Here is a 27,970-nt window from a genome sequence, read left to right on the forward strand (position 1 = left end):
GAAGCTGGCGAAATGGACACAAAAAGAGAGAGTGGAGGGAGGGAGCGGGCTGTCTCATTAGGGCGAGAGCAATTGGGAGTACGTAGCAAGGTGTATGTAAGTTTTTGTGTGAGAGACTGACTTAATTTTTAAACTTTCACTTAAAATGCAATAAAAAAAAAAAAAAAGGCCTTTGCTGCGCCCACACCAGAAGACTGTTAAAAGAATTGCATTCGCATGTTTACATTATAATAAAATACTTAAGACATGGGCATATCTTTAAAATTCTACACTTTGCCCAACGTTTTAAGATTAATTGACCAACTACCAGTCCTCAGCCTAGGATAAGAGGGATAAGAGAGCTTCTGGTATGTACCATTTGTATTAAAAATCATGGCCATTCGCCCTAAGGGGCGGGAGTTATATTTCGTTAATGTTATGTACCTACCTCATTTTTTACCTCACTTACTTGAGGCAGCGATGGTTCAGGGTAGAATTCCTGCCTCGCATGTAGGAAGGAACGTACCTCACGTGCAGCCACCACCTGTTGGCGGAGGCTTGTGTATGCTATGATGCCGAATAGGTTTCAGCATAACTTCCTGGCTAAGACAAACTAGGAAGAAAGCCCTGGCAATCTATTTCTGAAAAATCAGCCAGTGGAAACCCTATGGATCACAAGGGTCTGATCCTGTTGTGCACTGGGTTGCCATGACTTGAGGGCAGCGATCAATAACAAACTCACTCATTCATCAAACCTTTTTTACCAGGTACCTAGGGATTCGGGCATGGTGATGGGAGCTGGGAATAAACTGAATGAGTGTTAGCCCTTGCCCACAGGGAGCTTATTGTGGTTTATTTCAATACTTTCTTAGGTACCCAACAGAGACTCACTGGCATTAAACAGAATTGCTGAGTTACCTTGTTAGGCTTCGTGATGAACATCATTTATTTATTGTGCTTTCGATGAAGGTTTACAAATTAGTTTCTCATTAAACAATAAACATACTGTTTTGTGACGCTCGTTGCCAACCCTGCAATGTGTCAACTCTCTCTCCTTCTCCACCTTGGGTTTCCCATTTCCATTCATCCAGCTTTCCTGTCCTCTCCTGCCTTCTCGTCCTTGCCCTTGGGCTGGTGTGCCCATTTAGTCTCATATACATGGTTGAGCTACGTGTATTATTGTTTGTTTTATGGGCCTGATAATTTTTGGCTGAAGGGTGACCCTCAGGAGTGACTTCAGTACAGAGTTAAAAGGGTGTTTGGGGGCCGTACTCTCCGGCTTTCTCCAGTCTTTGTCAGACCAGTAAATCTGGTCTTTTTTTTTTTGAGTTTGGATTCTGTTCTGCATTTTGATGAACGTCTTTTAGGTTTGGTTCCTGGGACAGTCCCGTAAGATGTGGCTTCTTTGTTTGAAATCCATGCATCTTTCTATGAGGTGGCAGAGGTGGACCCCTGCAAAAGACACCTGCCTCAGTTCTCAGTCCCAGCAGATCTTTATCCTGCACCTTCTGGAAGCAGTTCTTTGACTCCCACAACTAGGCTAGGAGCATAAATTGGGACTGAGGTGGATTAATTCCCACCACGAGCCCAGGCCGACATCACAGTTCAGGAGTGGCCTGGATCTGGTGCTCCTTTGAAGATAAATCTACCTGCTTTGGACAAGAGGGATAAAGGTTTTGGATCAAACAGGAATCTTCTGGAAGGTGTTAGAATCCATGGATAGGTTCTGAGGTAATGCTACCCTCTCCCCCAGGCCCCAGATGGGGCTCAACCGGAAAGAAGCGTAATCATTAGTAACACGAGGCGGGGGTGGCGTTGACTCCTCCACAGTGAGCCCCCTTCTCGTGCGCAGCTCTAATGCTGGGCCCACTCGCACTGCGACCCCTGCCTCGTCTGGACTCTGACTGCCCAGCACCAGGGCTCTGGAGCGCTCCCACAGCTAGAGAGGTGCACAAGGCCGCCCTGGCCTGGACCTCTGGAAGAAGACCGTAAAGGCCGGAAAGAGAGGATGTGGTATTTCCTGAGAAGGCTTTAAAATTTTTTTAAAAGTATTTCACACGTACAAAAAGTACATATGTACCCATTACACCCACTGCTGTCGAGTCGATTCCGACTCACAGCAACTGATTAGAACCGCCCCATAGGGTTTCCAAAGAGCGCCTGGTGGATTCAAACTATCAGCTTTTTGGTTAGCAGCGGTGGCAACTTAACCACTACGCCACCAGGGTTTCCGCATATATGTGAGAGATGTAAAGACCCCAATGGAACAGGCATCCATCCCTACGTGTCTCTACCCACTTCCAAATCAAACCCGTTGCCGTCGAGTCGACTGCAACCCATAGTGACCCGTAGAGGCTTTCCAAGGCTGTAAACCTCTGCGGAAGCAGACTGCCCCATCCTTCTCCCGGGACTGGCTGGTGGGTTGAAACTGCCAACCTTTCAGTTAGTTGACCGCTTTAGCCACTGCGCCACTGGGGCTCCCCTCTACCCACTTGAGGGGCAGAAATTACGAGTACCCTTGAAGCTCTCTGTGTGTTCTTTCCCATCTCTTCCCTGCCCCAAAGCAATCCTATCTTAAGATCTGTCTTCATCATTGAGGAGGGGTTTTAAGCCTCCAGTTTAGAAACTTCATACCTGTTACTACCTGTTGCCGTTAGGTCGATTCACACACATTTGAAACACTCACACGAACCATCAGAAATAAGCAGACTGAGAGTAGGTCTTTGGATTTAATTTTTTTTTTTTAATAACAAGGTATTGTGATGATTCAGGCCTTCTCTGAGTGAGCACACCATCACAGCTTTTCCCAGCAGGGGACGGGGGAGGCCTGGACCACCCCCTGCATTCTGACTGAGGGGTTGGGCTTATTCAACTATTTGCTTGACTTTTTATGCTTAAAATAAATGCACTTGTTTTCCTTTAGACAGGTCCTTAAGGCAACAGCAGGTGTTAATATTACATTCATCTATGTGAACATTTAACTACAGTAGGGCCTCAGCACTGAGAGGGGGCAACACGGACCCATCAACTTCCCGTGAAGACTTCTGCCCACTTTGCAAGAGACCTCCAAGATCCTGGCAGCTGTATTCACATGCAAAACTGGGGTCTGTTGTAAGTTACACAAATACAGGTGTTACAAAACCTGCACAGGTTATGACCAGGCTGAACAACTTCCAGGTACAATACAGTGTTTCTGTTTAACGTTATAATGTCATTGTATAATAAAAACATACTTTCAGGTACAATACAGTATTTCTGTTTAACATTATAATGTCATTGTACAATAAAAACATAGAACTGCCAAAAGAGCAAAAGAGTAAAACTGACCTCGGTTCCCACAGCCCCAAGGACAGGCAATCCAGTGGACTCCTGGGCCTGGCCTTCTCCCACTGTGGGGAGCAAAGCAGGGGTGATCGGAAAGGTAGGGGTGATCCCACACGATGGAGCCCAGCAAGGAAACACAGGGGATGAACGAGAGAGGGTCCTTATTACAGGGATTACTTAGACATCTATCTCCTTCATGCGCATCTGAGGTGCTCGGTGCCTGGAGTCTGTCCTACGCCGACTGAATCAGGGCTTTACAAAGTCCCCGTGGGCTGGCACCATACAGACCACATCGTCCAGTTCAAGATGCCGACATCAAATCTAGTCTTCCATTTAGGTTCCAGCTGGCCACCTTTGAAAAGGACTACAGTGGGGAATTGTCTTTAATGCCAATTTAATCTTAGAAGACACTGAGTCCCCACCGACCTGATCTTAGGAAGTCACGGGGACACCATCCTCAACTTTGGTTTGCAGTGGTAGGAGGGCACCTCTAGTTTCTAGGTGTCTAGCTTTCCTTCCACCTGCAGTTTCTCATCTGTGAACAGCAGGGCAGTGCCGGGGGGAGCTAGGTGGATATGGCTTCTGGTAGGCTTCATGGGTTTGGAGAGGAAATTCTGGTGCCACAGGGAGAAAGCCTGTCCTTGTGCTGTTGGAGACTGTTCCCCTGCAGCACCCCTCAGAGGTTCCCTCTTCCTGCAGACAGCAGGGAGGCCAGTCTACACCAGGGGATAAAACAGACGCTCCGCTGTTGGTCAGAGCTAAAACCTGTGAGGAAATCTGGACAGCCCAAGGGGTAATTCTGAAGGCTGGACAGAGACGGAACTTCCTTTTCTCCTCCTTCTCTTTGTAGGTGGCAAGGGGCTGAGGGGACTCCCCCCCTCCCAGAGGACACCACAGTGAGAGACGCTAAATGTGGGGAGGGGTTACAATGATTCAAGGGGCTCAGGGACCCTTAGGAGAGCAAGCCCATCACTGTCACCCCTGTGACCTTGGCCACATTACCATGCCTCTCTGACCCTGTTTCCTCACCTGTAAAACATGGGCTTAAACTAGACACACGTTCTTTTAGTTCAAACACACTACAGACCTGTGAATGTCAAAATTCAGGAACAGGGAGACACTACGCGCAGGAGAAAGGGTCTCAGCCTCACCTGAGGAAGCCGCATCAGCAGCGGCGCTGTAAGCAGTCTGGCAGAGTAGGGGTCAGACTACAGAATTCTCATGCCTGTGGGCTAAGAGGTGGGGACTCGAGGCTTTCTCTAGTGTCAGTGACTGGATACCGGGCCACACTGCAGTACTGCAACCCGCCCCGCTCTGCTTTCCTCTGCTGCGAAGGTGGAGGCCCGGGATACCCACGTCACTGCTCAGGGAAAGCCCCCTGCCCCTGACCTTGGAGCAATCCCAGAGTTCCTAGACTACTTGTGTACTCGGGTGAGGACCAGGCTGGGTCTCCAGGTAACTAGATGCTGGTGTACATTTCTGTCTAAGACCCTCTATCCTCCTCCTCCCTCAGGATCTGGGCTGCTCGCCTTTCCTCTCTGTCTACTCAACTCTGAGGACAGCTCAGAACATCCCAGGGAGGTCGCAGAACTCAGCTTTTATGGGAAGTTGTGGGCTGGCCTGAAGAGACTAGGAGGGGACTGTGCCTCCAGCGAGCTGAGCTCCTTGGTACTGACTGCACTCCTACCTAAATCGCTAAACCAAACCAGACACATAGCTGTACAGCTGATTCTGACTCATAGAGACCCTATAGGAGAGAGGGAACTGCCCCATAGGGTTTCCAAGGCTGTAATCGTTACAGAGGAACCCCTGGTGGCGTAGTGGTTAGGTGCTACAGCTGCTAACCAAAAGGTCCACAGTTCGAATCCGCCAGGCGCTCTTTGGAAACTCTACGGGGCAGTTCTACTCTGCCCTACAGGGTCGTTATGAGTCGAAATCGACTCGACGGCAGTGGCTTTGGTTTTTGGTTTTGGAATCTTTACGGAAGCAGGCTGCTGCATCTTTCTCCTGTGGAGTAGCTGGTGGGTTCCACCCGCTGACCTTTTAGTTAGCAGCTGAGCTCTTAGCCCTACATCACCAGGGCTCCTTCCTAAATCGCTACAACCTCTGCAATTCCCATGGTGTAGAAGATTCAGCAGACCGGAATACTGCCGTTAACGAGGTGGCCCAATACAAGTGTTTTCTCACTTGTACTCAGGTTCCACCTCTTGTTCCACAGAGTCTGCCATCGTTGGGCTGGAACCACTGTGACCTCCCCCTCCAGCACTGACTACTCCCAGCCACTGCCGACCACCCCTGACTTTCTTACCTCCCCTGACGGTGCTGCCCTCGCCTGATTCTCTTCCTACCTCTGGCTCTTTTCCTCTATTCCAGATGCAAGAATTCCTTAAGATTCCACCATTAACCCTCTCCTCCCTCCATATTCCCAGTCATCCAATTTACTCTTTGCTATCACTATGGTAGGGCTTGCCATCTATTTCTCTAATCCCTGCCTCTTCTCAGACGGATTTCCAACATCTACGACCACTTTGCCCCTACGCTCTCAAACCATGCCCACTCTGCCCCATTCCCTCTGCCTCAAGTCCCTATGAGTGGCACCATCAGAACTGAACTATCGGTGTTTATTTCTCCATTAGTTACTGCTATATCAAGCAGGCCAGTAAATTCACATGATTCTGGTAGTTCTTCCTACATTTAAGATCTCATTTTCAGAACTAAAATTTTAGCTTGAGCTAGAAAGCCTGTCTTGATGTTCTTGGTCTAACTCTTTAAAAAACAGGGCTAGGGGTTGTGAAGTGCAGAACAGATCCTTTTGACTCGGACAAAATTCAAAATGACTTAAGCTATCTGGTTAAAAGAAAACAAAATCATTCTAGGGTTTATGGTTCTAGATGTTTCTATTTCAATTTAATAGTAACTGTTATAGGTACATATTATTATAAGCTCAGGGGCTAAGAAAACATTCTAAGTGATACTGGAATGCTTTCATATTTTTATGCTCAATTTCCCTAAAAACTTTACCTTCCTAAACTCAGTCTAGATTTATGGATTAGACTTCAGAGGTAAGTTTTCCTTAATTTGGGAAGGGAGAGGGGTTCGTCATAGATATTTCTGCCTCTCTTCCTCGTCTCATCTCACAATGCGAAATCTGCTCACTTGAAAATTTAGCCCCATCTGTTACCCATTTACACAAAACCAAAAGCCTCAACCATCTTGTCTAGACCTTAGGAAACCGAATCAAGTGGCTCTCTGGCGCCCCCCTCTGTCAGGCATCTCTGTGCATGGAATACAAAGCTTTTCCTTCGTAGGGGCCCCATCAGCCTGAAAGACTTCTGGGTGTCCAGGCATGAGCTGTGGGTGCTCTCAGGTATTCAAAGTCCTGCAGTAGGGAAAACGAGTTCCCTTCAGTGTCACAGGAAGCCAGAGTGGGCGGGGATGAGGACCTTAATCAGGCAAAGAAAAGGTGTCCAAGAGTGACAAGCCAGACTGGTAAGAAGGGCTGACCCTGAGGCTGTGATGAAGGCACAGAAAGGCTGGCAGGTGCACAAACAGGATGGGAAACAATGTGTCATGATCGGCGAGGAGAGGCCTCAGCAGCTGTAAGGAACTGGGAAAGAGGGCGAAAGAAGTCAGGAAAAACCCTGAGGTTGTCTCCCAGCCCTGACACCATTTAGGTGTGTGCCCTTTGGTTACATCAGCTACACAGGCCTCGACTTTCTACCCTTTAAAGTAAAATAATTGAATTAGAGGGCCACGAAGGCTCCTTTCGAAAGGACAAGGGTCTCTGAAATGTAATTGCATTTAGAAGGGAGTCCGGATTCAAAGACAAACAGGAGCTGCTGAATGGTTAATCCTTTTCAATCGACACCTTGTCAATAGTGATACCGTGAGGCTTTGGCTCCCCATCCTCTGGGAGAGAAGCAATGGAAATCTCGTGTGAGTGAGAACTGTGACCCTGGTTTGGTGTTACTTTGCTGGTGCTCAACGTGAGAAGGAACATAAGAGACACTGCGTTTTTGGATATGGGTTGTTCGTTGCCTGTGACCCTCTGCATCAGGAAGTACAGAGGATGGATTTAAATTTATCTCAGAGGTAACAGAAATTTCAGTTTCTCTTTACCACATCCTTGGTCAGTGAATCTGGTCAAGGCAATCTCCATTCCCACCAATTATTCCTTATAACCTGGGATGGAGAAATTCAACTGCAGATTCAAGTCAGTCACCTGTGCTTGAGGCCAGCTGGGCTTCCAGAATGTTGGCTGAACGCCTATTCCGAGCAGCTCTATGGCCCCAATGAGCCTATGAAGGTGGCTCACGACCCTTGAGTTTCCAAGTTTTGGCCTGGTAAGACCACTGACCTAGTGATGTTCTGGGGCCAGTCCTACTTACAGGAACACAAGTGCTTCTCACAAAACAAAAACCACCAAGGAAATATGAACAGTCTGGCAATTTTTTTTTTTTTTTTTTTTTTTGTGGCAAATACAGTTTAGAACAAAATCATTTGGCTACATCTAACAAAAAATACTGAGAAGTAAAACACATTAAAAACTTTATTGTAACACACAGGTCTAAATTTGCATCAATTTGATACACTTCTGCTCATTCTGCAGAACACAACAGTTGCACAATTTCCTTAAATCTTGATAATTGATGCATTCTAGCTCTTTTAAATGCTCATTTTCAGCCCATCTCCTAACTGCCCACCTTTCTCTTCCTGACTGGCATACTCTGTAATCCACCCTACCTAACGCCTTGATCCCAAGCAATGCTCCAGGTCCTTGGAAGAACCTGCTTCCAGATGGGCTGGTGTGAATAGTAAGGGACAGGCAGTGTAGCCCTGCAGCTGGGCAGAAAGGTGAAAACCCAGTCAGACCACTCGGGGCCAGCACCTAGCACTCTGCTCAGGCTCTCGTACTGCTCCAGGGAGCCCACTGTTCTCTTTGTCCCATTTCACCCCCTAAGCGGAGTGGCTGCCTTTAGATACTCTGAGCAAACTGACCCCAGTTAAGTTTCACGGAGTCTTCCAGAACCTCAAGTGGGTACTTTATTATTATTGTTGTTTTTTTAAATGGAAGTAAGGAGGGGCAGGGAAAACTTCCCCAGACTGGGGCAGGCTGGAACAATGCAGATGGAGTGAGGTTCAGTTGGCACCGAGGCCCCTGACGTCACTGTGTGCGACAGATATGTACTGCTGAGCTCTTAGGAAGACAATAACAATCTAAAAAGCTTTCTGAGAAAAAAATAGCAATTACAAAAGTCCATACTGAGTAATCTGTCACGTCCTTTCTGGAGAAACGTGACCCCTTTCCCTCTTAAGAGTACTATACAAAAGCAGTCATTTCCTCCCAGAGTGCTAGTTAACTGCTCACAGAAATCTGCAATTATAATGCATTAATTTAAACGCATTAGGAATAGGTGATGATTCTCCCCATGAAGGAAAATACCCCATAGAAAAATAAAGATAGAAAATCCACGCTAATTTAATGGCAAACTTATTTTTGATACTATGGACTGAGACAACCTTGTAGTTATGGGCAGCGAAGCAGCGGGGCCACCTTTACCCATGACGACATCACTGCTTGAGAGTGTGTGGTCCTCCCCGGCTGATGTGGCAGCGCTGTCACTCCGCACTGCACGGCTTGTCCCTGTGGCGGGGCCTCAGGACGGTCAGTGCTGCAGCAGGAAGTTGGTGGCCACATTCAGGTCATTATTTGATGCTCTCAGGGCCTCTAAAGCATCGCCTCTGGAAAATCCCATCTCCATGAGCCGGGCAACCTGGAAACAGCAAAGAAGCCAACAACGTGATGATGCTGGCAACACTAGATCTAACCTGCCAGCCCCAGAAGTGTCTTCACGGGCAGCTCTGGGGCTCACACATGAAAGGTCAAAAAGGTCATCTGTGGGAAAGGTCAAAACCTATTTTAAAAAACAAAACAGATTTTCATTTCAGCGTGAAACCTGTTGTTTAAAAGATTATAGCAAATAACTGTTTTTCAGGGCTTACAATATATAAGCAATATATACGTATTATCTCATGTGATGGATGAGGAAATGGGGCTTCAGAAAGGTCCAGTGACTTGCCAGGATCCGCCAAGTCCTGCAGGGGCAAGGCCTTGAGAGCAGCAGCCCCGCACTCCACCACCTGCCACATTTGTTGAGTGTGACGTTTGATTCCCAAGGGATGCCTCAGGAAAACCACGTTTCCATATACAAGCGGACAACTGCACAATTGAAGTTCTATTTTTTTTTAATTTTTATTGTGCTTTAAGTGAAATTTACAAACCAAGTCAGTCTCTCATACAAAAATTTATATACACCTTGCTATATACTCCTAGTTGCTCTCCCACTAATGAGACAGCACACTCCTTCTCTCTACCCTCTATTTTCGTGTCCACTCAGCCAGCTTCTGTCCCCCTCTGCCTTCTCATCTCCCCTCCAGACAGGATCTGCCCAATAGTCTCATGTGTCTACTTGAACCAAGAAGCTCACTCCTCACCAGTATCATTTTCTATCCCATAGTCCAGTCCAATCCCTGTGTGAAAAGCTGGCTTTGGGAATGGTTCCAGTCTTGGGCTAACAGAAGGTCTGGGGACCATGACCTCCAGGGTCCTTCTAGTCTCAATCAGACCATTAAGTCTGGTCTTTTCACGAGAATTTGAGGTCTGCAACCCACTGCTCTCCTGCACCCTCAGGGTTCTCTGTTGTGTCTCCTGTCAGGCAGGGTAGTCATCAGTTGTAGCCGGGCACCATCTAGAGTTCTTTCTATTCTTGATGCTGGCAGACACAGATGCTAAAAATGCACTGTAAGGTCTTATCAACACATCATCAGAGAACTTCTCTGGGGTGCTCATATCTCTCTAACAGCTGCAACATTTGCTAAGATCCTGTTTGACCAGAAGGTTCTCTCCCCCAGCCTGGAGCTTCTACAAGCAGCAGGGGCCGTGTGCAAAAGCGGGGCCAAGCCTGGGGTAGCAGCCACCAAAAGGAGGCAGCTAAAGCAATTAACACAGGGAAGACCACGCTTGAATTTTTTTGACCACAAATCCTGAATCTGTGAACACACAGGTTTCCTGTACTTCTGTACGGGCAGCCTTTAATGCTGAAATAGGCAGCACTACTCAAGTTTATTCATAACCTGGTTGCTTGGAATCGATTTTCCTATTACATAAAATATTACAAGAATACTTATGGCCCCAGGCTTGCCAGAGGAATCCACTTTTTTGTACTTATACTGACATATACCACATTTGCAATAATACAGTAAAAATAATACTCTTCTAACAGGAGAGATTTTCAGCATTGTATGGGTTAAAGACTTTTGTGAACTGACTTAAAGACTTAAATCAGCAATTGGAGTTTTTCTTTCCTTCCCTATAGAAAATAACACACTTGGTGCTAGACAGAGAAGAGAACAAGCCCAATATTGCCTCTCCTCCCCCTGTTGGGGGTACTGAAGGAGACACAGGGGGCACGGGAGGGACTTTGGTGAGTGGAAGGACTTGGCAGGGAGAGGAAGAGGATGCAGTGTGAGGAGAAGAGGTGAGAGGAGTGGACGAGTTGGGTAGTTTCTCCTGCTTCACCCAGGGCCAGCCTCCTATATCCTTCCTCCCTCAGAGAGCCTCAGGGAAAGGCTAAAGCAGCTGAGAGGAAACAGGGAATCCAGAAAACATTTCTCAGTGAGTTTTTCACTTTTTCAAACTGAAGTGTGTGATCCGTATCAGTGGTGAGCCATGAATACTTAATGGGTAAAGACCTGGATTAAAAAAATGCATGTAGTAAGAGTATTCTCTCCATAAAACTTTATTTCAGTTCTATATATTTACATGTATGCATGTGGTGGGCTGTGGTTACAAACATTTGACATGGGCATGGTCTGTGTCTGTGAAAAGGAGAGCAAGTGTGAGGCAGCAGGACTCGCACCTGCGAGACTGTGAGGTGCCCGCATATGGATTCAAGCTTCATGCCCCAGATGGGGTGGATGGCTCCACGGCAGGAACCTTCTAGTTTCATTTCTCTCCCGAGGCAAGAAACCCCTTTTCCAGAATATCAGCCTTGGCTGAACATTCTTTTCTCACTGCCCAAAATCGCTGCAGGACAGGAGAAGGCTGTTCTGGTTCTTTAAATGGGTGTTCTTCCTCAAAAGGAGCAGAGATCAGCCTCTCAGTAACTGCCCCCTCTGGGACTTTGAAGGTCCAATTTCACTGTCTGAAATAATACAGAACAACCCTGTACCCTTTTCTGCAGAAGTACTTTAGTGTTTGAAAGCCTCACTCCTTCCGCCCCTTCATCTCTCTGCTTCTTCAGGCCAATCTTCTACCCCCTTTCTGGGCTTACTCCAGACCCCCCCAGACGCCATGCATGCCCCCACCTTCACAGTGTTACTTCCTCTGCCTCCAAGCTCTCCACTTTGCTCTTGGCCTGATTAACTCCTCTTCATCCGCCAGACCTCAGAGCACTCGCCACTTTCCCTGGGAAGACCTTCCATGTCTCCCAGACTAAGAGGATCCCCAGATTAAGTCCTGGTGGCACCATTTACCTCTCCATCCTGTGTTTATTACAGCTGTGATTTTTACTTGTATTTGTACAACTAAGGGTTTCTACCCACCGTCGTATGGTAAACTCCTTGAGTACAAGAGCCAGGGCTACTTTTGTTCACTGCCACATTTCGGTCTCCAGCACCTTCCAATCCCACTTCTTTCCTTTAAATGCTTTCTCATTTATGAATGGCATCTCAAAATATGGCACCCAGAGTTGGGTACGATACTATTGGCATGGTCTGAATAGGGTAAAGGGCAGGGAAACTACTGCCTTCCCACAGTCTCAATCCTGAACATCAATTATTATGGCAGAAAAATGCTTTATTAGTGTACACACGTGTGTACGTGAGTGTGTGCTTGCTCTTGTACACGTAGCTACAGCCTACTGGTGGTGGCTCTTGCTAAGCTGGGGCCTCCTAAAAACCCCCAGGTATTTTCACATAAAGGTGGCCGGTTAGTTCAGACTTGGTGAAGATTGTGAGGATGGTGGAGGACCAGGCAGCGCTTCTTTCTGTTGTACATAAGGTCGCTATGGGTCCGAACCGACTCGACGGCACCTAACAACATTTTCACATAAAATGTTCTCAAGCCATGTTTCTCAAAACCCACCCTGTAAGCTTACATTCAATCTTCTAGGTATAGGACTACACGCATCTGTTAAATTTCATCTGATAATTTTCTAACCAACCGAAATCATTTTGAATTTTAATACTCTTGTTGTTCACTATGTTAGTAATCTCCCTCAAACTTGTATCATCCCTAAATTTGATTTAAAAAAACAAAACAAAACAAAAACCAAACCCACTGCTGTCAAGTCAATTCTGACTCATAGTGGCCCTACAGGACAGAGGAGAACTGTCCCATAGAGTCTCCAAGGAGCGCCTGGCGGATTCGAACTGCCGACCTTTTGGTTAGGGGCTGTAGCACTTAACCACTACGCCACCAGGGTTTCTGAAACCTCTACAGTTCATTCAAGTGATTATCAATGAAAATGTCAAAGGCAAGGCAAGATCAACAACAGAGCCCAGAATTCACTAGAGACCTCCCTTTGTTGTCAAGTGGTTAATCAGTATTTTTAGAGATTTTTAACCAGGTGCCAACCCACTTTATATTAATTATCCATTGCACATGTCACCGACATACCTTGTAAGGCAACCCAATGTCAAATGTCTTGGTGACAATGCTGTTAATAGGACTACTTTGTTGCCTTCAGACCACAACATTCTTTTTAATGTTCACAAGTCATGTTTGATAAGCTATTTTAGACTTCTGCCACACATGAAACTTCAATTTTGCCATCTAATTCTCAGTATTCACACTTTTCCATTTTCTTGGGGGCATTTCCAAACTGAGTATTTCTCCCCTTCTTTTCTCTACACCCAGTCAGTACACACAGCGAGAGACGTCAGAGGACTTGTGTTGGACACGTGCCAACGAGGAGGAAAAAACCTCACCAATGTACTCTTACTAGGTTATTTCTAATCTTGGATTGATTAGGATGTTTATTCCAATTATTTCCAGATGAATGGCCATTTCTCTAGGGGAGATAATTTACGCCCATCAGGAGTTGGTTAGCTCTACTTTCTGTCTGCTATTCGTGAACACGACACCAAGGACGCCAAACGCATTGGCCACTCTTAATCCCTTCAAATAGCATGGAAAACGCTACGTTTACCATCCTTAACCTTTGGTTGTCCTGAGTATCTCAGGCATAGCTAAAGAATGGCTGCTTCTTTGCACTTGGCCCGCAAGAAGAAACCTATTCGTTGTCTATAGTTGGTAGTTTGGGGGTTTGGAAAATCATGATTCATGCTTTGGAGCTGATAAAGTACAAACCTAGACTCAGTGCTGATATCAGGTAGAAGCGCTAGACCACACCCCCCACCTGGTACTGCCGTTTCCCTTCTGCTGCCTATGAATTTGGTTTGTCATGCAGAAGTCGCTGATGACGTGTTGGTGCCACGCAGGCGACCAAGGCAGAACCAGCAGCATGAATTGCAGTGAAGAGCCCGGAACATGCAGCGCTTCTCCCCACTGGAGAGGGAAAAATCACTCAGACCTTGGATTGCTTTCTTTGTACTCGAGGCTTCCTTCTGAGTGCCCACTCTCTCTCCCAAACACAAATGACCACGTGTGTGCTGTCACTGGCTTTGGGAACTGAGCCAGGCTTTTCACAGGTCTTCGCTGAAGAGAGTGTTTGTTGCTGCAAACTTGTAGGAGGCTGGCTGTTCACCTTTTTAAAGCTGGCATTCATGCTCCTTTAGTCAAAACTGGTTTCTGAGCTTTCTGCGTTTTTTAGGGGCGGGAAGACAAGTGTGATTAGATAATTTTCACTGTTGATTAACCTACTTTTATCAGATAAAAACCTTACTAAGTAGAAATAGTGCTAACGCAGCTCTTCAAAAAAAAAAAAAAAACAAAAAAACAAATAATTATGCTAAGAAAGGGTGCCCTAGAGTTCAGAATTGTAAACACCCAAGAAAAAAAATGAAATTGCATGTTTTTCTTGTAACTCACTGGTTGTACCAGTTTGGGTGCGTGGATAATAATCAGCCGGCAAGATCAGGAGGGTGAAGAGAAGTCACGAGGTAACGGTTCCCGTCCTTAGAGGCAGGCTGACTGAACTGAGACACCACAAGTCTTGCAAGTCTGCTGTGTAATCTCTATTGCTGTCCCTTCTTCAGGTGGTTTCTAAGATTCACCGGAGCAAAACCTAGCAACACAGATAGCAGATATCTGTGATTCTCTTTGGTGGCTACTAAAAAACTACTGCTTTAACCTTAATATTTATCTGCTCAGAGAGGCCCAACTTGGCCAATCTTAGTGTATTTCACTGTGTCTCCAGTGCGAAAGGCCTAGTACATGAGTTATGAAATCCTGTACTCAAATGGCAGAGAGATAAAACTGGGGCCTGTGCCGATGTGTAGTCAGGTAGCAGAAGTTCACAGTTCTTAAAATAAAAATAAAGGCGAGGCTAGCAGCCATCTTTGATCTGACTGAAGTGCAGGGAAATCAGCAGTGCGATCTTTGCTGGGAGTGGGGACCCCTTCCGATGGTAGAGAGCGCGTGAGCTCTGTAGTCGGATCCCAGTCGGCCACGTATCCACTGTATGATCTCAGGTGTGGGACGAAGGCCTCTGGCTCTTAGTTTTCCAGTCTTGAAGGTAAGAGAGATGTACATGAAAGCCCTGGGACAGTGACTGGCACATAATAGGTGTTCAATATACGTTACCTCTTATGATAATTATTATCCTAATTAAATGTGACTGGAGCCGTGGTGGTGCAGCGGTTAAAAGCTTGGCTGCTAACCAAAAGGTCAGCAGTTCAAATCCACCAGCTGCTCCTTGGAGACCCTATGGGGCAGTGCTACCCTGTCCTACAGAGTCACTATGAATCAGAACTGACTCGATGGCAATGGGTTTTTTTATTTTCTTTTAAATGTGACTGGGTTATGTATGTGACAATCCCTCTCTCTGAACAGTTCAGAGACTTTGACGATGCAATAAAACCACCCTCATTCTAATACCTTTAAAATTTTGGAGTTTTGTTTTCGGCATTCACTTTGGCATGCTTTCTACATCTCTAGGTTTATAATCTTTGTTGGCAAAAGAATTTATGTGTCTTTTGCAACGATCAAATACAGAATCATTTTCAGAAAGGGCCTCTGCCAGCACAGAAGGCTGAAAGGAGAGTTTTGGGTCAGAGAAGCTACCACACCTCTGGAACCTCGGTCATTGCCATCATGGAGAAACCCATCCTCCCCTCCAGATCACAGGAAACCCAATTAAAGATTGGCTCCACAGCTAAATATACATACCCATACAGCCATGGCGAAATATAGCCACAACTAAAAAACTGAAGGGCGACTTTTCCTATACACCTCTAATGTTTAAATGACAAACAAGAACTGGCCTAGGAAAACTAACGTGGTAGGACCAAATGAAGTCAGAAAGACAGGAAAGGTATTCTTTTGCAAAGGTGAGGATAAAATTCTAACAAAATGTCCATACTAAAGACTCTTAGAAATACCTTTTACTTTATATCTTTATAAATGCTAGCAAATACTCAATTCTGATGACTATATAAATAATGGTATTTACAGATACTCAGAGTCCCTGGGTGGTAAAATGGTTAATGTGCCTGACTGCTAACCAAAAGGTTGGAAGTTTGAGTCTCCCCAGAAGTACCTCAGAAGAAAGGCCTGCTGATCTACTTCCATAAAATCAGCCACTGAAACACCTAGGGGTATCGTTCTACTCTGACACACGTGGGGTTGCCAGGAGTTGGAGTCGGCTCCATGGTAACTGGTTCACAGATACTCAGGCCACCTCCCTCCTGATCCGAGGTACATCTTTTAGGCAAAAAACACATTAAGTCACACTGAAAGCCTAAATGAATTAATTTTCCCTGCGGGCTGTTTCCTGTCTTCTAGTTTAGCCGTTGGGATGAGAGCCTGACTAGACCTAACATCCACGTGAAAAGAAATTTCCAGTGTAAAAACTTTTGATCTAATTTTACCAAGAAGATAAAAATACATCATGATCAGTTTAAAACAAGTCATTAAAGTACAGTAATGCATTAATTAAACAAATATTTACTATCTCCTCTGTGTTACGGACCTACACTAAATGACTGCAAGGAGCTGGGTATTTGTTATGTGATTTGTATGTTGTCTGCTTTCCCTGGTGGACGGCAGGCCCTTTAAGGGCTGGGACCATGTCTGTCTGTCTTGTTCCCGCTCCACCAACAACACTGAGCGCAGAGCCTGACACACAGAAGGTATGAGAAGGGGCAAGAGAAGGAGTGACTAAAGAAGGGCTGGATGTGAAGGTGTGTAAGTTTAGAGATGGAAACTCTTTGGGGAGCTGGCAGTTTGTAGGGGTAGGGAGACGAATAAACACTGGAGGACAAAATGAGAAAGGTGGTGAAATACCTAGAACTCCTCAGAAGAACATGCTAAGATGCAGACATTTTCTGACTTAAGTGGAGACAACAGTAAGGTTTGTACTGACTCATTCGGTACTGGGCTGACTGGGTTAGCAGGAATCTATTTGGAAAACTTTAAAAATGTCCCATAGCAATTTTTTCAAAAGCCTTTCCTTCTCCTTTTCAAAGTAGAGTACTTCCTTCTGCTTGTGCGTCACAGGAAAGCTTCTGTCTAACAATGTTCACAACAAGCCACTAGATTACGGCTCATCTTGGAATCTAGCCTAAAAATCCAAACAGCCTTTTCTTTAACTTCTTTTACCCAAAACCCACTGCTGTCGAGTCGATTCTGACTCCTAGTGACCCTAAAGGGCAGAGTAGAGCTGCCCCATAGGGTTTCTAACGTTGTAATCTTTATGGAAGACGACTGTCACATCTTTCTCTCGCCGAGTGGCTGGTGAGTTTGAACCGCCGACCTTTGGGTTACCAGTTGAGCGTGTAACCACCGCGCCACCAGAGCTCCTTCTAACTTCTTTTAGAAACCAGCTATACTTGGGTTTATATCCAAAGCGGGTGCTACGCTTTTCCTGTCTTCCACATCTACTTATTCATAAAAACTAACGTTACCCAAACGCGGCCTCTCCGACGCCTGTTCTCCATAATTGAAAGCCTGACTTCATGGAGACAAGGATCAGAGACATTTAATTTACCGCCTATTTATCCAGGAGAGGCTGGTACTGCAGCAACAGCCAGTTCCAGCTTAGCCTTCTCACTGGGATGAAAACGCGTTCGTCCTAGTGTCTTCTGTGCCCACAGGGAGCACAGTGTGTCTCTACCAACTGATTTTTGTCCAGGTGCACCTCAACCACAAGGTGTCAATGGCCCATGTGTAAGCGCACCAATATGATACGGCACTCCAAAACCAAAAACCCATTGCCATCGAGTCAATTCTGACTCATAGTGACCTGACAGCTCTATGGCTGGCTAATTCAAGGTGTGTGAAATGTTACAGGAATAGATGCTGCCATTGTCACGGTCATCTGAACATGTTCCAAAACAGTATGATCAAAGACATTTTGCCTATACGACACTCTTTAGAGACACCACACTGAACACTGAAAGAGAAAAGAAACTTACAAAGATGGAGATAAATCTGTAACACTTTCCCTTTCCTTTTTTATGGTATCTTCTGATTTGGGATGGATGTCTCTTGTTTCCCTAGTATCTCCAGGTACTTCTTACTCAGCGAAGCTAATGAAATCCCACTTTGGCATTCAACTGCTCTTTGGCATTAGGAATAGCAGGACACTCATTCCAACAAGAACTGGAAAAACTCCTTTCAGTGAAGCACTCGTCTGCTTGTTTTGTTCAAATAAGTCTGCGGTTTTCTTTAACTTCCCTTTAGCTGAGGGTGTCAATAAGGTTTTTTTGGTTCTTACTTCCCAAATTCTGACACTAGTAAAAACTGATACCCACCTGAAAGGTGCCTCCCAGACAGTTACTCACTGGTGGCACACAACTTTCCGGGGTCACATGCACACCCTTCTAGAAGAAGCCTTCTAGAAGGCGTGGTGGGTTATGCAAAGATGTGGCTTGCCCTTCTTTCTTCTTCATTATAACTATTATTTGCTACACCAGGGCAAGCTGTTTCTCCCACCCTGCCCCCTACCCTGATGCAAGATCACCCTGTAAGATGCTGTGGGTCAGTGTGGCTCTCCTTCCCTATTATCTGACCCTTGTCTTCCTTCTCAGGACCTCTCAACTCCCTTTATCACACCTACTGAACAAACTGCTGCTTGTTATTTTTATGTCCCTACCTGGGCTCTGAGCTGCTGAGCAGCCAGGTCTGTGACCCCTCATCTTTGCACTCTGGATGTGTTCGGGGCTTGGAACTTAGTAGGCCCTCAGTGAAGGCTGAATGAGTTTCTTTGTTTATATCTTTTGGAGTACCCAGCAGATTAGAATCCAACCCGTCGCTGTTGAGTCGTTTCTGACTCATAGCAACCCTACAGGATGGAGTAGAGCTGCCCCATAGAGTATCCAAGACTGTAGTCTTCAAGGAAGCAGACTGCCACATCTTTCTCCTGCACAACGGCTAGTGGGTTCAAACCAACGACCTTTCGGTTAGCAGCTGAGCACTTAACCAGTGCGCCATCAGGGCTCCTTCCAAGCAGATTAGGCACCCACTAAAAATTGGTTAATTATTTGATTGCCACCTATTATTTTATTGTAACAGATTTGTTAGAAAGCACATTTCCACTATACTATAGTTACAGGTAAAGAAACGGAGCCTTACTGGCATAACAGTTAAGCACTCAGCTCCTAACTGAAAGGTCAGTGGTTCAAACCCACCAGCCACTCCATGGCAGAAAGATGTGGCAGTCTGCTCCTGCCAAGGTTTACAGCCTGGGAAACTATGGGGCAGGACTACTCTGTCCTAGAGGGATGCTATGAGTTGGAATCAACACAACGACACACAACAATAACAACAGTTAGAGCTGGAAGATCTGACATAGTTCTACCCTCTATCAAAATTTTAAATGAAAACAAGTGTCCTGAAAGGGAAGTCCACTGACCACACCTTCACATGCAGCCTTTCTCTAGCCCCTGTTGAAGCACCTTCTGTGGGTCAGGCTCTGCTCTGAGTGTTGCTGGTATGGTGGGAACAAGGCAGACAGACACGGTATCAGTCCTCATGGAGCTTACAGCCCACCAAGGAAAACAGACAACGTTCAAGTCATACAAAAAGCCAACTCATTGCAGTTATAAATATTCAGAGGCGAAGTTCAACGTGTGTGTCAAAACACATCAACAGTGAGGGCATTTTTTATAAAGTATTTTGGAGTTTTGGTAGGCTTTTTGTAGACAGTGGTGAAGATGAGAAGAAAGAAGAGAACCTCACTAAGATTTAGATTCTCTAATACTAAACATGGAGCCCTGGTGGTGCAGTGGTTAAGAGCTTGGCTGCTACCCAAAAGGTCAGCAGTTCAAATCCACCAGCCGCTCCGTGGAAACCCTATGGGGCAGTTCTACTCTGTCCTATAGGGTCACTATGAGTCAGAATTGACTCGACAGCAGTGGGTTTTTAGGTTTTAACACTAAACACATTTTGCTATGCATTAGCTAGGACTGAAAATGTCTTGTGTGCTTAACACCCTGTCTTCACTCAAGCTAGCTGAAATTTCAGAGGACATCAATACAATCCACGCAATGTTTCTTATCTATTATAAATGTAGGGTTACTAAGCTGTAACATATCTTGTCAGAATAAAAATCTTGTAAGCATTCAGATTGTGCCATGCTTCCTGGGCAGGGATGGGAGGAGAGAAACTATATATATAATAGGTCCCTTCCTCCATGTCTAGTCCAATCTCCAAGGAAATCTGATGATGTTACTTTCCTTTTTAAAATCCTCCCGAATATCTACAGTATAGAAGTGAAGCTCCACTGTACTGCATATACTTAAGGCCATTGGTGAACCTGTCCTGCCTCCTTCCCATCCAGCTTCTCCTCCAGGTGCATGCCCCGCCCCCGCCCAGTCACCCTCCACTCCAACCTCGCCCACTTGTGATTCCCCAAATCTGATACATTCTTTCACCATGCCCCATCTTTATGTCACTGCCCCTAACCCTCACAGCATTTGGCAATCCTTCTCAGTTTCAGTACATTTATAACACTTTAATACAGCTGTCTAGGTACCCATCTCCCTCCACCAGGCTCTGAACTCCCTGAAGGCAGGAGGCTCAGCTGTGTGTATCTCTGTATTTCCAGAAGCCAGCAGTGCTTACCTGGCGCTGAGCGGACAGTTGGTAACTGAAAGAAATGGCTAGAAGAGAGGGAATCTGAATTTGTAGCATTTGTGTTTATCTTCCTTTTGTTAACTCCTAGGTTCGGTTTAAGGAGCCCTGACGGTGCAATGGTTAGGCTCTCGGCCTCTAACGGAAAGGTCAGCAGTTTTAATCTACCAGCCACTCCCTGGGAGGAAAGAGCCGGGGGTCTGCTCTCGTAAAGATTACGGCCTGGGAAACCCGATGTGGCAGTTCTATGAGTTGGAATCGACTCCTTGTTGGATTTTACCGGTGTGGCCCCCCCGCCGAGTGAACACCGGGGGGTAATTTCCCAAGCCTGGGAAAGGTCTAAAAGAGACAAGGCTGATAAGGTTTGTTTCTCTTTGATTAAAAATAAAAATACGAACAAAACCTCATTATTTGTTAATTTTGAATATTAGGTACAGGGTAAAACCCCTGCTTGAGAAGAAAAAAAAAAAGGAGAGAGAAATGGAACAATGGATGTACTTATTTTAAGGTAGGAGATACCTGAGCACATTTGATTATTTTAAAAAGACATTATTGTGTGACCCTTGGCTTTGGCATATTCTTAAAAGGAGCAGGGATGGCATCTTCAAGGGGTGGTGAACTAGCAAGGGTACTAAGTCCATTTACCAAAAAATAAAGAAAAATAGGAACACAATTTGAAGAAGAACTCAGACTTAACAACAGCACAAAGAGCCAAAACAAAAGGTGGGGAAAAATGTCTGAGAGCACGTGTTAGACCATGACCGGATTTAAGAAGGGATGCACACTCTTTCTGAAAACAGTCATTGTTTTCAAAACACATAGATACATTTCCTATCTACTAGGTTTTCTTAAAACACTTGAACTGATCCACCAAAATTTCTAATGTACTTGTTTATTTCAAATGAGCACCTCTTTGCTTGGTTTACAGAATTATTAAGTTTCTAAATGCATTAAAATTACCTGATGCTGACGTTAAATAAAGAAAATACAAGCACACTTAACTGAGAAGCCTAAAAAGTTTTGTTAATTTAAGCTATTTTAATATGTTATTGACAAATGATATTTTAGATAGAGTCTAGCATCAACAAACTACCCCAAACTACCCAAGAGATTATACAGTAACTGTAAATTCTGAACTTGGTTGTAAACATCTTGAAGGAAAGAATATTATTATTATTTTTTTTTTACCTTTTACAGCCTTTGTACCCTGGTGGCGTAGTGGTTAAGTTCTACAGCTGCTAACCAAAAGGTCGGCAGTTTGAATCCACCAGGTGCCCTTGGAAACTCTATGGGGCAGTTCTACTCGGTCCTCTAGGGTCTCTATGAGTCGGAATTGATTCAATGGTAATGGGTTTGGTTTTTTTTTTTTTATAGCACCTTCCACAAGGAATGTCAAGATGTGCATAATAAATAACACCAGTGAAGGCTTTGTGTTTTTAATGCAAGGAGGGCCTAGCTACCATTTTCAAGATGATCAAGAAACACAAAATAAAGATTTAAAAAAAAACAACAGGTAAGAAAGCCTATCTTAATACAACCTTTGATGTCTCTGCATCTTTGCTGTTTTAAACTGATATTGACAACAAGTTAACCTCACTGCTGTCACTCTCGGAGGATGATGGACAAATGATTCATTAAAAAAATCCTAAAGACTGCAATAACACACATTCTTCTTGTTTTCACTCTTTGACATTTTTTTTCAAAGTGCCACAACTAAGAACTATCTCACCTTTAAATACCTCATATCGTTAACGGCTGCCCTGTGAAGAATGTGACTCACTCCCCAATCAGGTAAACAGTAATATAACAGAACTTGGTATTTCTTTTCGTTTGAATTTGAGTATGATCATATTTTTTAACCTGTTATCATAAAGCTCTTACAAATGTAGAGTTCCGGGGTTTTATTTTCTTATCCATGGGAATAACCTTTTTCTAGAAATTCTCTAGTGGAGGTGGATAAAAAGAATTGTGGCTCCACAATCCGCCTCGCAATCCTGAAGAGCTACTGAAATTATCAGCTTGAGCTGACCAACTACAGGAGGGAGAAAGGGCTGGCAGAATTCATCAGGCACATTAAGTTGATTTCTTTCAAAAACATTTATTGTGGCTGAATCCAGGGGTGGCAGTGGAAGCCCTGTTTAGGGGCTCCTCTTGAGCTCCAGAAAAGAGTCAGGACAGAGCTCTGTGGCCGAGACTGGTCTGTGGGTCTGAAAGCTGACTGTCTACTCTGGAGTCAGAAGATAGGGAGGCTATGGCTTGGATTCATAAGGTTTTCATTGGTCAGTTTTTTGCACTGGGCAAATCTGCAACAGAAGACCTCTTTAAAGTGTTAAAAAGCAAAGATGTTATTATGGTGTGCCTGACCCAAGCCATGGTGTTTTCAATCACCTCGTAGACATGCAAAAGCTGAACAATGAATAAGGAAGACTGAAGAAGAATTGATACATTTGAACTATGGTTTGGTAAAGAATATTGAATATGTCATGGACTGCCAAAAAAACAAGCAAATCTGTCTTGGAAGAAGTACAGCCAGAATGCTCCTTAGAAGTAAGGATTGCGAGACTTTGTCTCATGTACTCTGGACATGTTATCAGGAGGGGGTCAGTCCCTGGAGAAGGACTTCGAGCTTGGTAAAGCAGACAGTCAGCAAAAAAGAGGAAGACCCTCAATGAGATGGATTGATACAGTGGATTCAACAATGGGCTCAAGCATAACAAGGACTGTGAGGATGGTGCAGGACCAGGCAGTGTTTCATTCTGCTGCACAGAGGGTCCCTATGACTCAGAACTGTCTCGATGGCACCTAACAAGAACAACATGGCCTGGCTGGTTTTGATTTTGTTTCATATCATGAGAAGATAACAACACATAAGGAAGCACACTGCAAAGCATTATTATCACAATGCTTTAAACTTTTATAAATATGTTTTAAACTTTCTAGTTTGAAATAATTTCAAATACTTAGAAAAATTGCACAAATAGTACCCTTCATCCAGATTCACCAACTGTTATTTTGCCACAGGTGCTTTCTCTCTCTCTGTCCCGCCCCCACCCCCCACATTTCTCCTGAGCCATTGAGAGTAGCTTGCGTATATCACATCCCTTTACCCTTAATTCGTCAGTGTGTTTTTCCTAAGAACAAGGATAATTCTCTTTCCTAACCACAGTTACAGAGACCAAATTCCAGAAATTTAACACTTATACAATAATAATCTAATCTGCAGTCCAGTTTCACCAATTGACCCTAAAATGTCCTTTGCACCAAAATTTTTTCCCCGTACAGAATTGAGTCCAAGGTTATGCATTATATTTAGCTATCATGTCTCCATAGTTTCCTTTAATCTGTAACAGTTCATGACATTGGTATTTTTGAGGAATAAAGGCTAAGCATTTTATAGAATGTTCCTCAAACAGGTTTTGCCTGACTTTTATTTACGATTAAATGAAAGCTATGCATTTGTGGTTGCGATACATAACTGGTGTGTCCCTTTCACAGCATCGCACCTGGAGGCACCTCAGGCCTGCTTGTGTCAGTACTGGTGACGCCCCTTCTGATAAGGTGGCCAAGATGGTGTCCAATCTCTCCACTGCATAGTTAGTGTTCTCCTTTTATAATTAATAAGTAATTTGTGGGGAGATACTTTGAGACTATATAAATATCCTATTCTTCATATATTGATGATTCTTCCTTGAACTGATTTTTACTATGAAGGTTACAATATTTTACAATGCCATCATCACTCTTTCTATATTTATTACCTGGCATTCTACAGAAAGGAAAAGCATTTTCTTTCCCCTGCATGGTATGTGTATGTGTGTACACAAATAATTATTTATCTATTAATATCAGTATGAGCTCAGGGATCCCCCCCCCTTCCCCCAGTGGATTATATTACTTTCCTTTTTTATTTTGATGCTCAAATCTGGTGTCAAAATTTGATCCCACAGGTGTCCCAGATTTGGCCTATGGGGTCAAACTGGCCCCAGCGTCCTTGCGGCATACTCCCATCAGTTATTAAGCACATTCCTATTCGGGGCAGAAGCTGTTTCAGGGTCACCTTTATCTTCCTCACCTGGGGCTTGGGATTCACCATTGCTCTAAAGAGGCCTGGTTTCTTTTATTGGGGAAAGGAACTTAGAGCAAGGTCTGGATACTAGGTGTGCCACTGCTACTGAAATGTCATGGGTTCTGAGCCCTTTAAGCCAACAGAGCTAAGGTACACACACACACAGTTATTTCAATCCTGAGTTCATGTGGATACCTCTAATTCCAATCCGACCCCACAAGGTTCTTCCTTGCCTTTTCTTGTTCTGTATTTGTAGTTTTCTTTTACTGAAAGAGCAACAGACTCACTCACATGCTCAGGTCTACAATACGGACAATGAAACTTCAGAACTGCTGTACTCATCCACAGTGAAAACTATACCTATTAAGAAGAATGTAAGATTTGTTTGCAGTTCTTTTCGTTTTTCTTTAGACAGAGGATTATACTATGTTCAAAACCTACTGATACTAATTTTCCCCTTCAGTGTGATTATTTATTTGAAATACAACTAATTTATTTCTCTTTCTTTTCAGTTTTACCTTTGTCCCCATCCTTGTTGATTTCTGAATATGTAAAACATCAACATGAATCCAACAGTTAAAACCATACAAACATTATACTTAGAGAAACACCACTCCTTCCCCATCCCTTCTCCCTCCCTCTCCCCCAGCCCTTTTAGGGAATTAAATTCATTAGTTTCTTGTACATATAAGGTATTACAGATCTAAAATAAGCGATCACAATGCATTTTTCCCCACATCATACCTCTTCAAACTCCTAAGACCCACAGTAGTCGACAAAGGCCCAGAAGTTTCTATCACAGTTACAGGCTATAGTTTCATTGCTATCAAAATCTTTATATTTACATGCTTGGTTTCTTTCTAGTCTTGTTCATCAAAACTGTTTAAAGTTTAAAACATGGGTTCACGTTAAGGACCAAGTGTTACTGATTACCTGTTCCTCAGAAACTTCTAGAGGAGGGGATGCTTGTTGTTCAGACTGCTGACCGTCCTGGTAGTTTACATTTCGTCGCTGACGTAAAGGAGGGAAAAGACGATTCCAATTGATCATTCCTCCCTAAAATCAGACCAACACGCATTTACCACAGGCAGAAAGAGCAGGACCATCGTACTGTTTGAAAGAGCTGTCTCTTTCAAGGTAATCACATGTATACACTATGAAATGAAATTTTATATTTATCTGCTTTATGCAAGCAATTCAAATCCTAAAGTATCACAACACCCTTCAATCAACAGGATAAAAGTGATGGCCTGCAGAAGGCGCACAGAGAGAGAAAAGAAGGTAAGTGACATTGCCAACGCTAGCCGTGCAACTTGGCTCTAGGAGGCAGCTAAGCACACATACAGACTCTCTTAACATCAGTCCAAATATGCCCTCACTGTCTCTGTCCCACCTCTGTCTGATTCTTAGTAGCTCAGGGCTTTGCAGGGCGTGACAGGAAAGGAGACATGGAGAAGTTAATTCACTGCAGACAACCAGAAACCAGGGGTTTCCTTCCTTCAGTAGCTCTTTAAAATGCTGCTGCTTTTTTTTTTAAAGTAAATTCTTTAAATTTCTAAAAAAAAAAAAACCCCAGTTTTCTGGAAAAATGTAATTTACTAAAGTTTATTCAACAGAAATTGGCAATCATTTTTGAAAACTGTTCCTCAGCTTCTACTAGAACCGAACGACGCGTTTGACTGAGCAATCCCACTCCTGGAAATACACCCGGCAGCAATGTAAACACACGTTCACCAAAGATATGAACTAAAACGTTCTCAGTGGCCCTACTTACAGTCACCAAAGACTGGAAACTACTCAAACGCCCACCAACTGCAGAAGGGATAATCACGGTATATTCATATAATGTAACATTATACAGTGGTCAGAATGAAAGAATTACAACTACATGGAACAATATGGAAGAATCTCTCAAACATAATGCTAAACAAAAGAAAGAAAATGCAAAAAAGTACTTTTGCATGATTACTTTCAAAACTTCAAGTAAATACATAAATCGAAACTTGTCATTTTAACACGTACAATCCAGTGGCGTTAATTACATTCACCACGTTGTGCAGCCATCACCCCAGAAGAAACCAAGTACCTCTTGAGCAGTAACTCCCATTTTCCTTGTTTCCTAGCCCCTCGAAACCCCCAATAAGCTTTTAGCTCTATGTATTTGCCTATTTTAGATATTTCATATAAGTGGGATCACATAATATTTGTCCTTTTGTGTCGGAATTATTTTACATAGCGTGTTTTCAAGGTGCATTCCTGGCATACCATGTATCAAAACTTCATTTCTCTTTATGGCTGAATAATACTCCATTGTATGTATATATCACAATTTGTTTAACCGTGTATCTGCTGAGGGACACTTAGGTTGCTTCCACGTTTTGGCTATTGTGAATAGTCCTGCAGTGAGCACTGGTGTACAAGTCTCTGTTTTGAGTCCCTGCTTTCAAGTCCTTTGGGTATATACCTAGGAGTGGAATTGCTGGGCCATGGTAGCCCTGGTGGCACAGTGGTTAAGAGCTTGGCTGCTAACCAAAAGGCTGGCGGTTTGAATCCACCAGCTGCTCCTTGGAAACCCTATGGGGCAGTTCTACTCTGTTCTATAGGGTTTCTATGAGTTAGAATTGCCTCAATGGCAACTGGCTTTTTTTTTTTTTTTTTCCGGTATGGTAGTTCTATGTCTAATATTTTGAAGAACTGCCAAACTGTTTTCTACCTTGACTGCACTATATTACATTCCATAGCGATGGATGAGCATTTCAGTTTCTCTACACCCTTGCCAATCATTTGTTATTTTCTGTCTTTCTCTTTTATAAAAGCCATCCTAGTAGGCGTAGAGTGGTATCTCACTGTGGTTTTGATTTGCATTTCCCTAATGAAAAATTTTTTTTAATGACGCTGAGCAGCTTTTTATGTGCTTATTGGGTACACACATGTCTTCTGTGGAGAAATGTCTATTCAAGTCTATTGTCCATTTTTAAATTGAGTTGCCTTTTTGTTGCGGACTATAGGAATTCTTTATAATTCTAGATATTAAACCCTTATCAGATGTATGGTTTCCAAATATTTTCTCTCATTTTGTAGGTTGTCTCTTCATTTTCTTAATAAAGGCCTTTGATGCTCAAGAATTTTTAATTTTGATAAAAGTCCAGCTTATCTTTTGTCTTTTGTTGCTTGCGTTTTTGGTGTTAGTCATACCTAAGAGTCCACTGTCACAAACAAGGGTCCACTGTCACAAACAAGATCTTGAAAATTTACCCTTATATATTTTTTCTAAGAGTTTTATGGTTTTAGTTCTTATATTTGGGTCACTGACTCATTTTGAGTTAATTTTCATCTGTGGTGTG

General features: G+C 44.0%; 1 protein-coding gene across 4 annotated transcripts in view; it reads right to left on the reverse strand.

Moving 5' to 3' along the window:
- Window positions 1-3,910: 3,910 nt before the first annotated feature.
- The window catches only part of UBAC2 (UBA domain containing 2), a 213,120-nt gene continuing 189,060 nt past the window's right edge, over window positions 3,911-27,970 (reverse strand). For all 4 annotated transcript variants that reach the window (XM_010593997.3, XM_010593996.3, XM_023553162.2 and 1 more), the window contains 2 exons: window positions 25,560-25,682; window positions 3,911-9,077 (listed from right to left, as the gene is read on the reverse strand). In XM_010593997.3, coding sequence (XP_010592299.1) covers window positions 8,970-9,077; window positions 25,560-25,682 — 231 coding nt within the window. In that variant the 3' untranslated portion in view covers window positions 3,911-8,969. The remainder of the gene's footprint in view (window positions 9,078-25,559; window positions 25,683-27,970) is intronic.

Source organism: Loxodonta africana, chromosome 23 (genome assembly GCF_030014295.1).
Source record: "Loxodonta africana isolate mLoxAfr1 chromosome 23, mLoxAfr1.hap2, whole genome shotgun sequence".
In the NCBI taxonomy this organism is placed as follows: domain Eukaryota; kingdom Metazoa; phylum Chordata; class Mammalia; order Proboscidea; family Elephantidae; genus Loxodonta; species Loxodonta africana.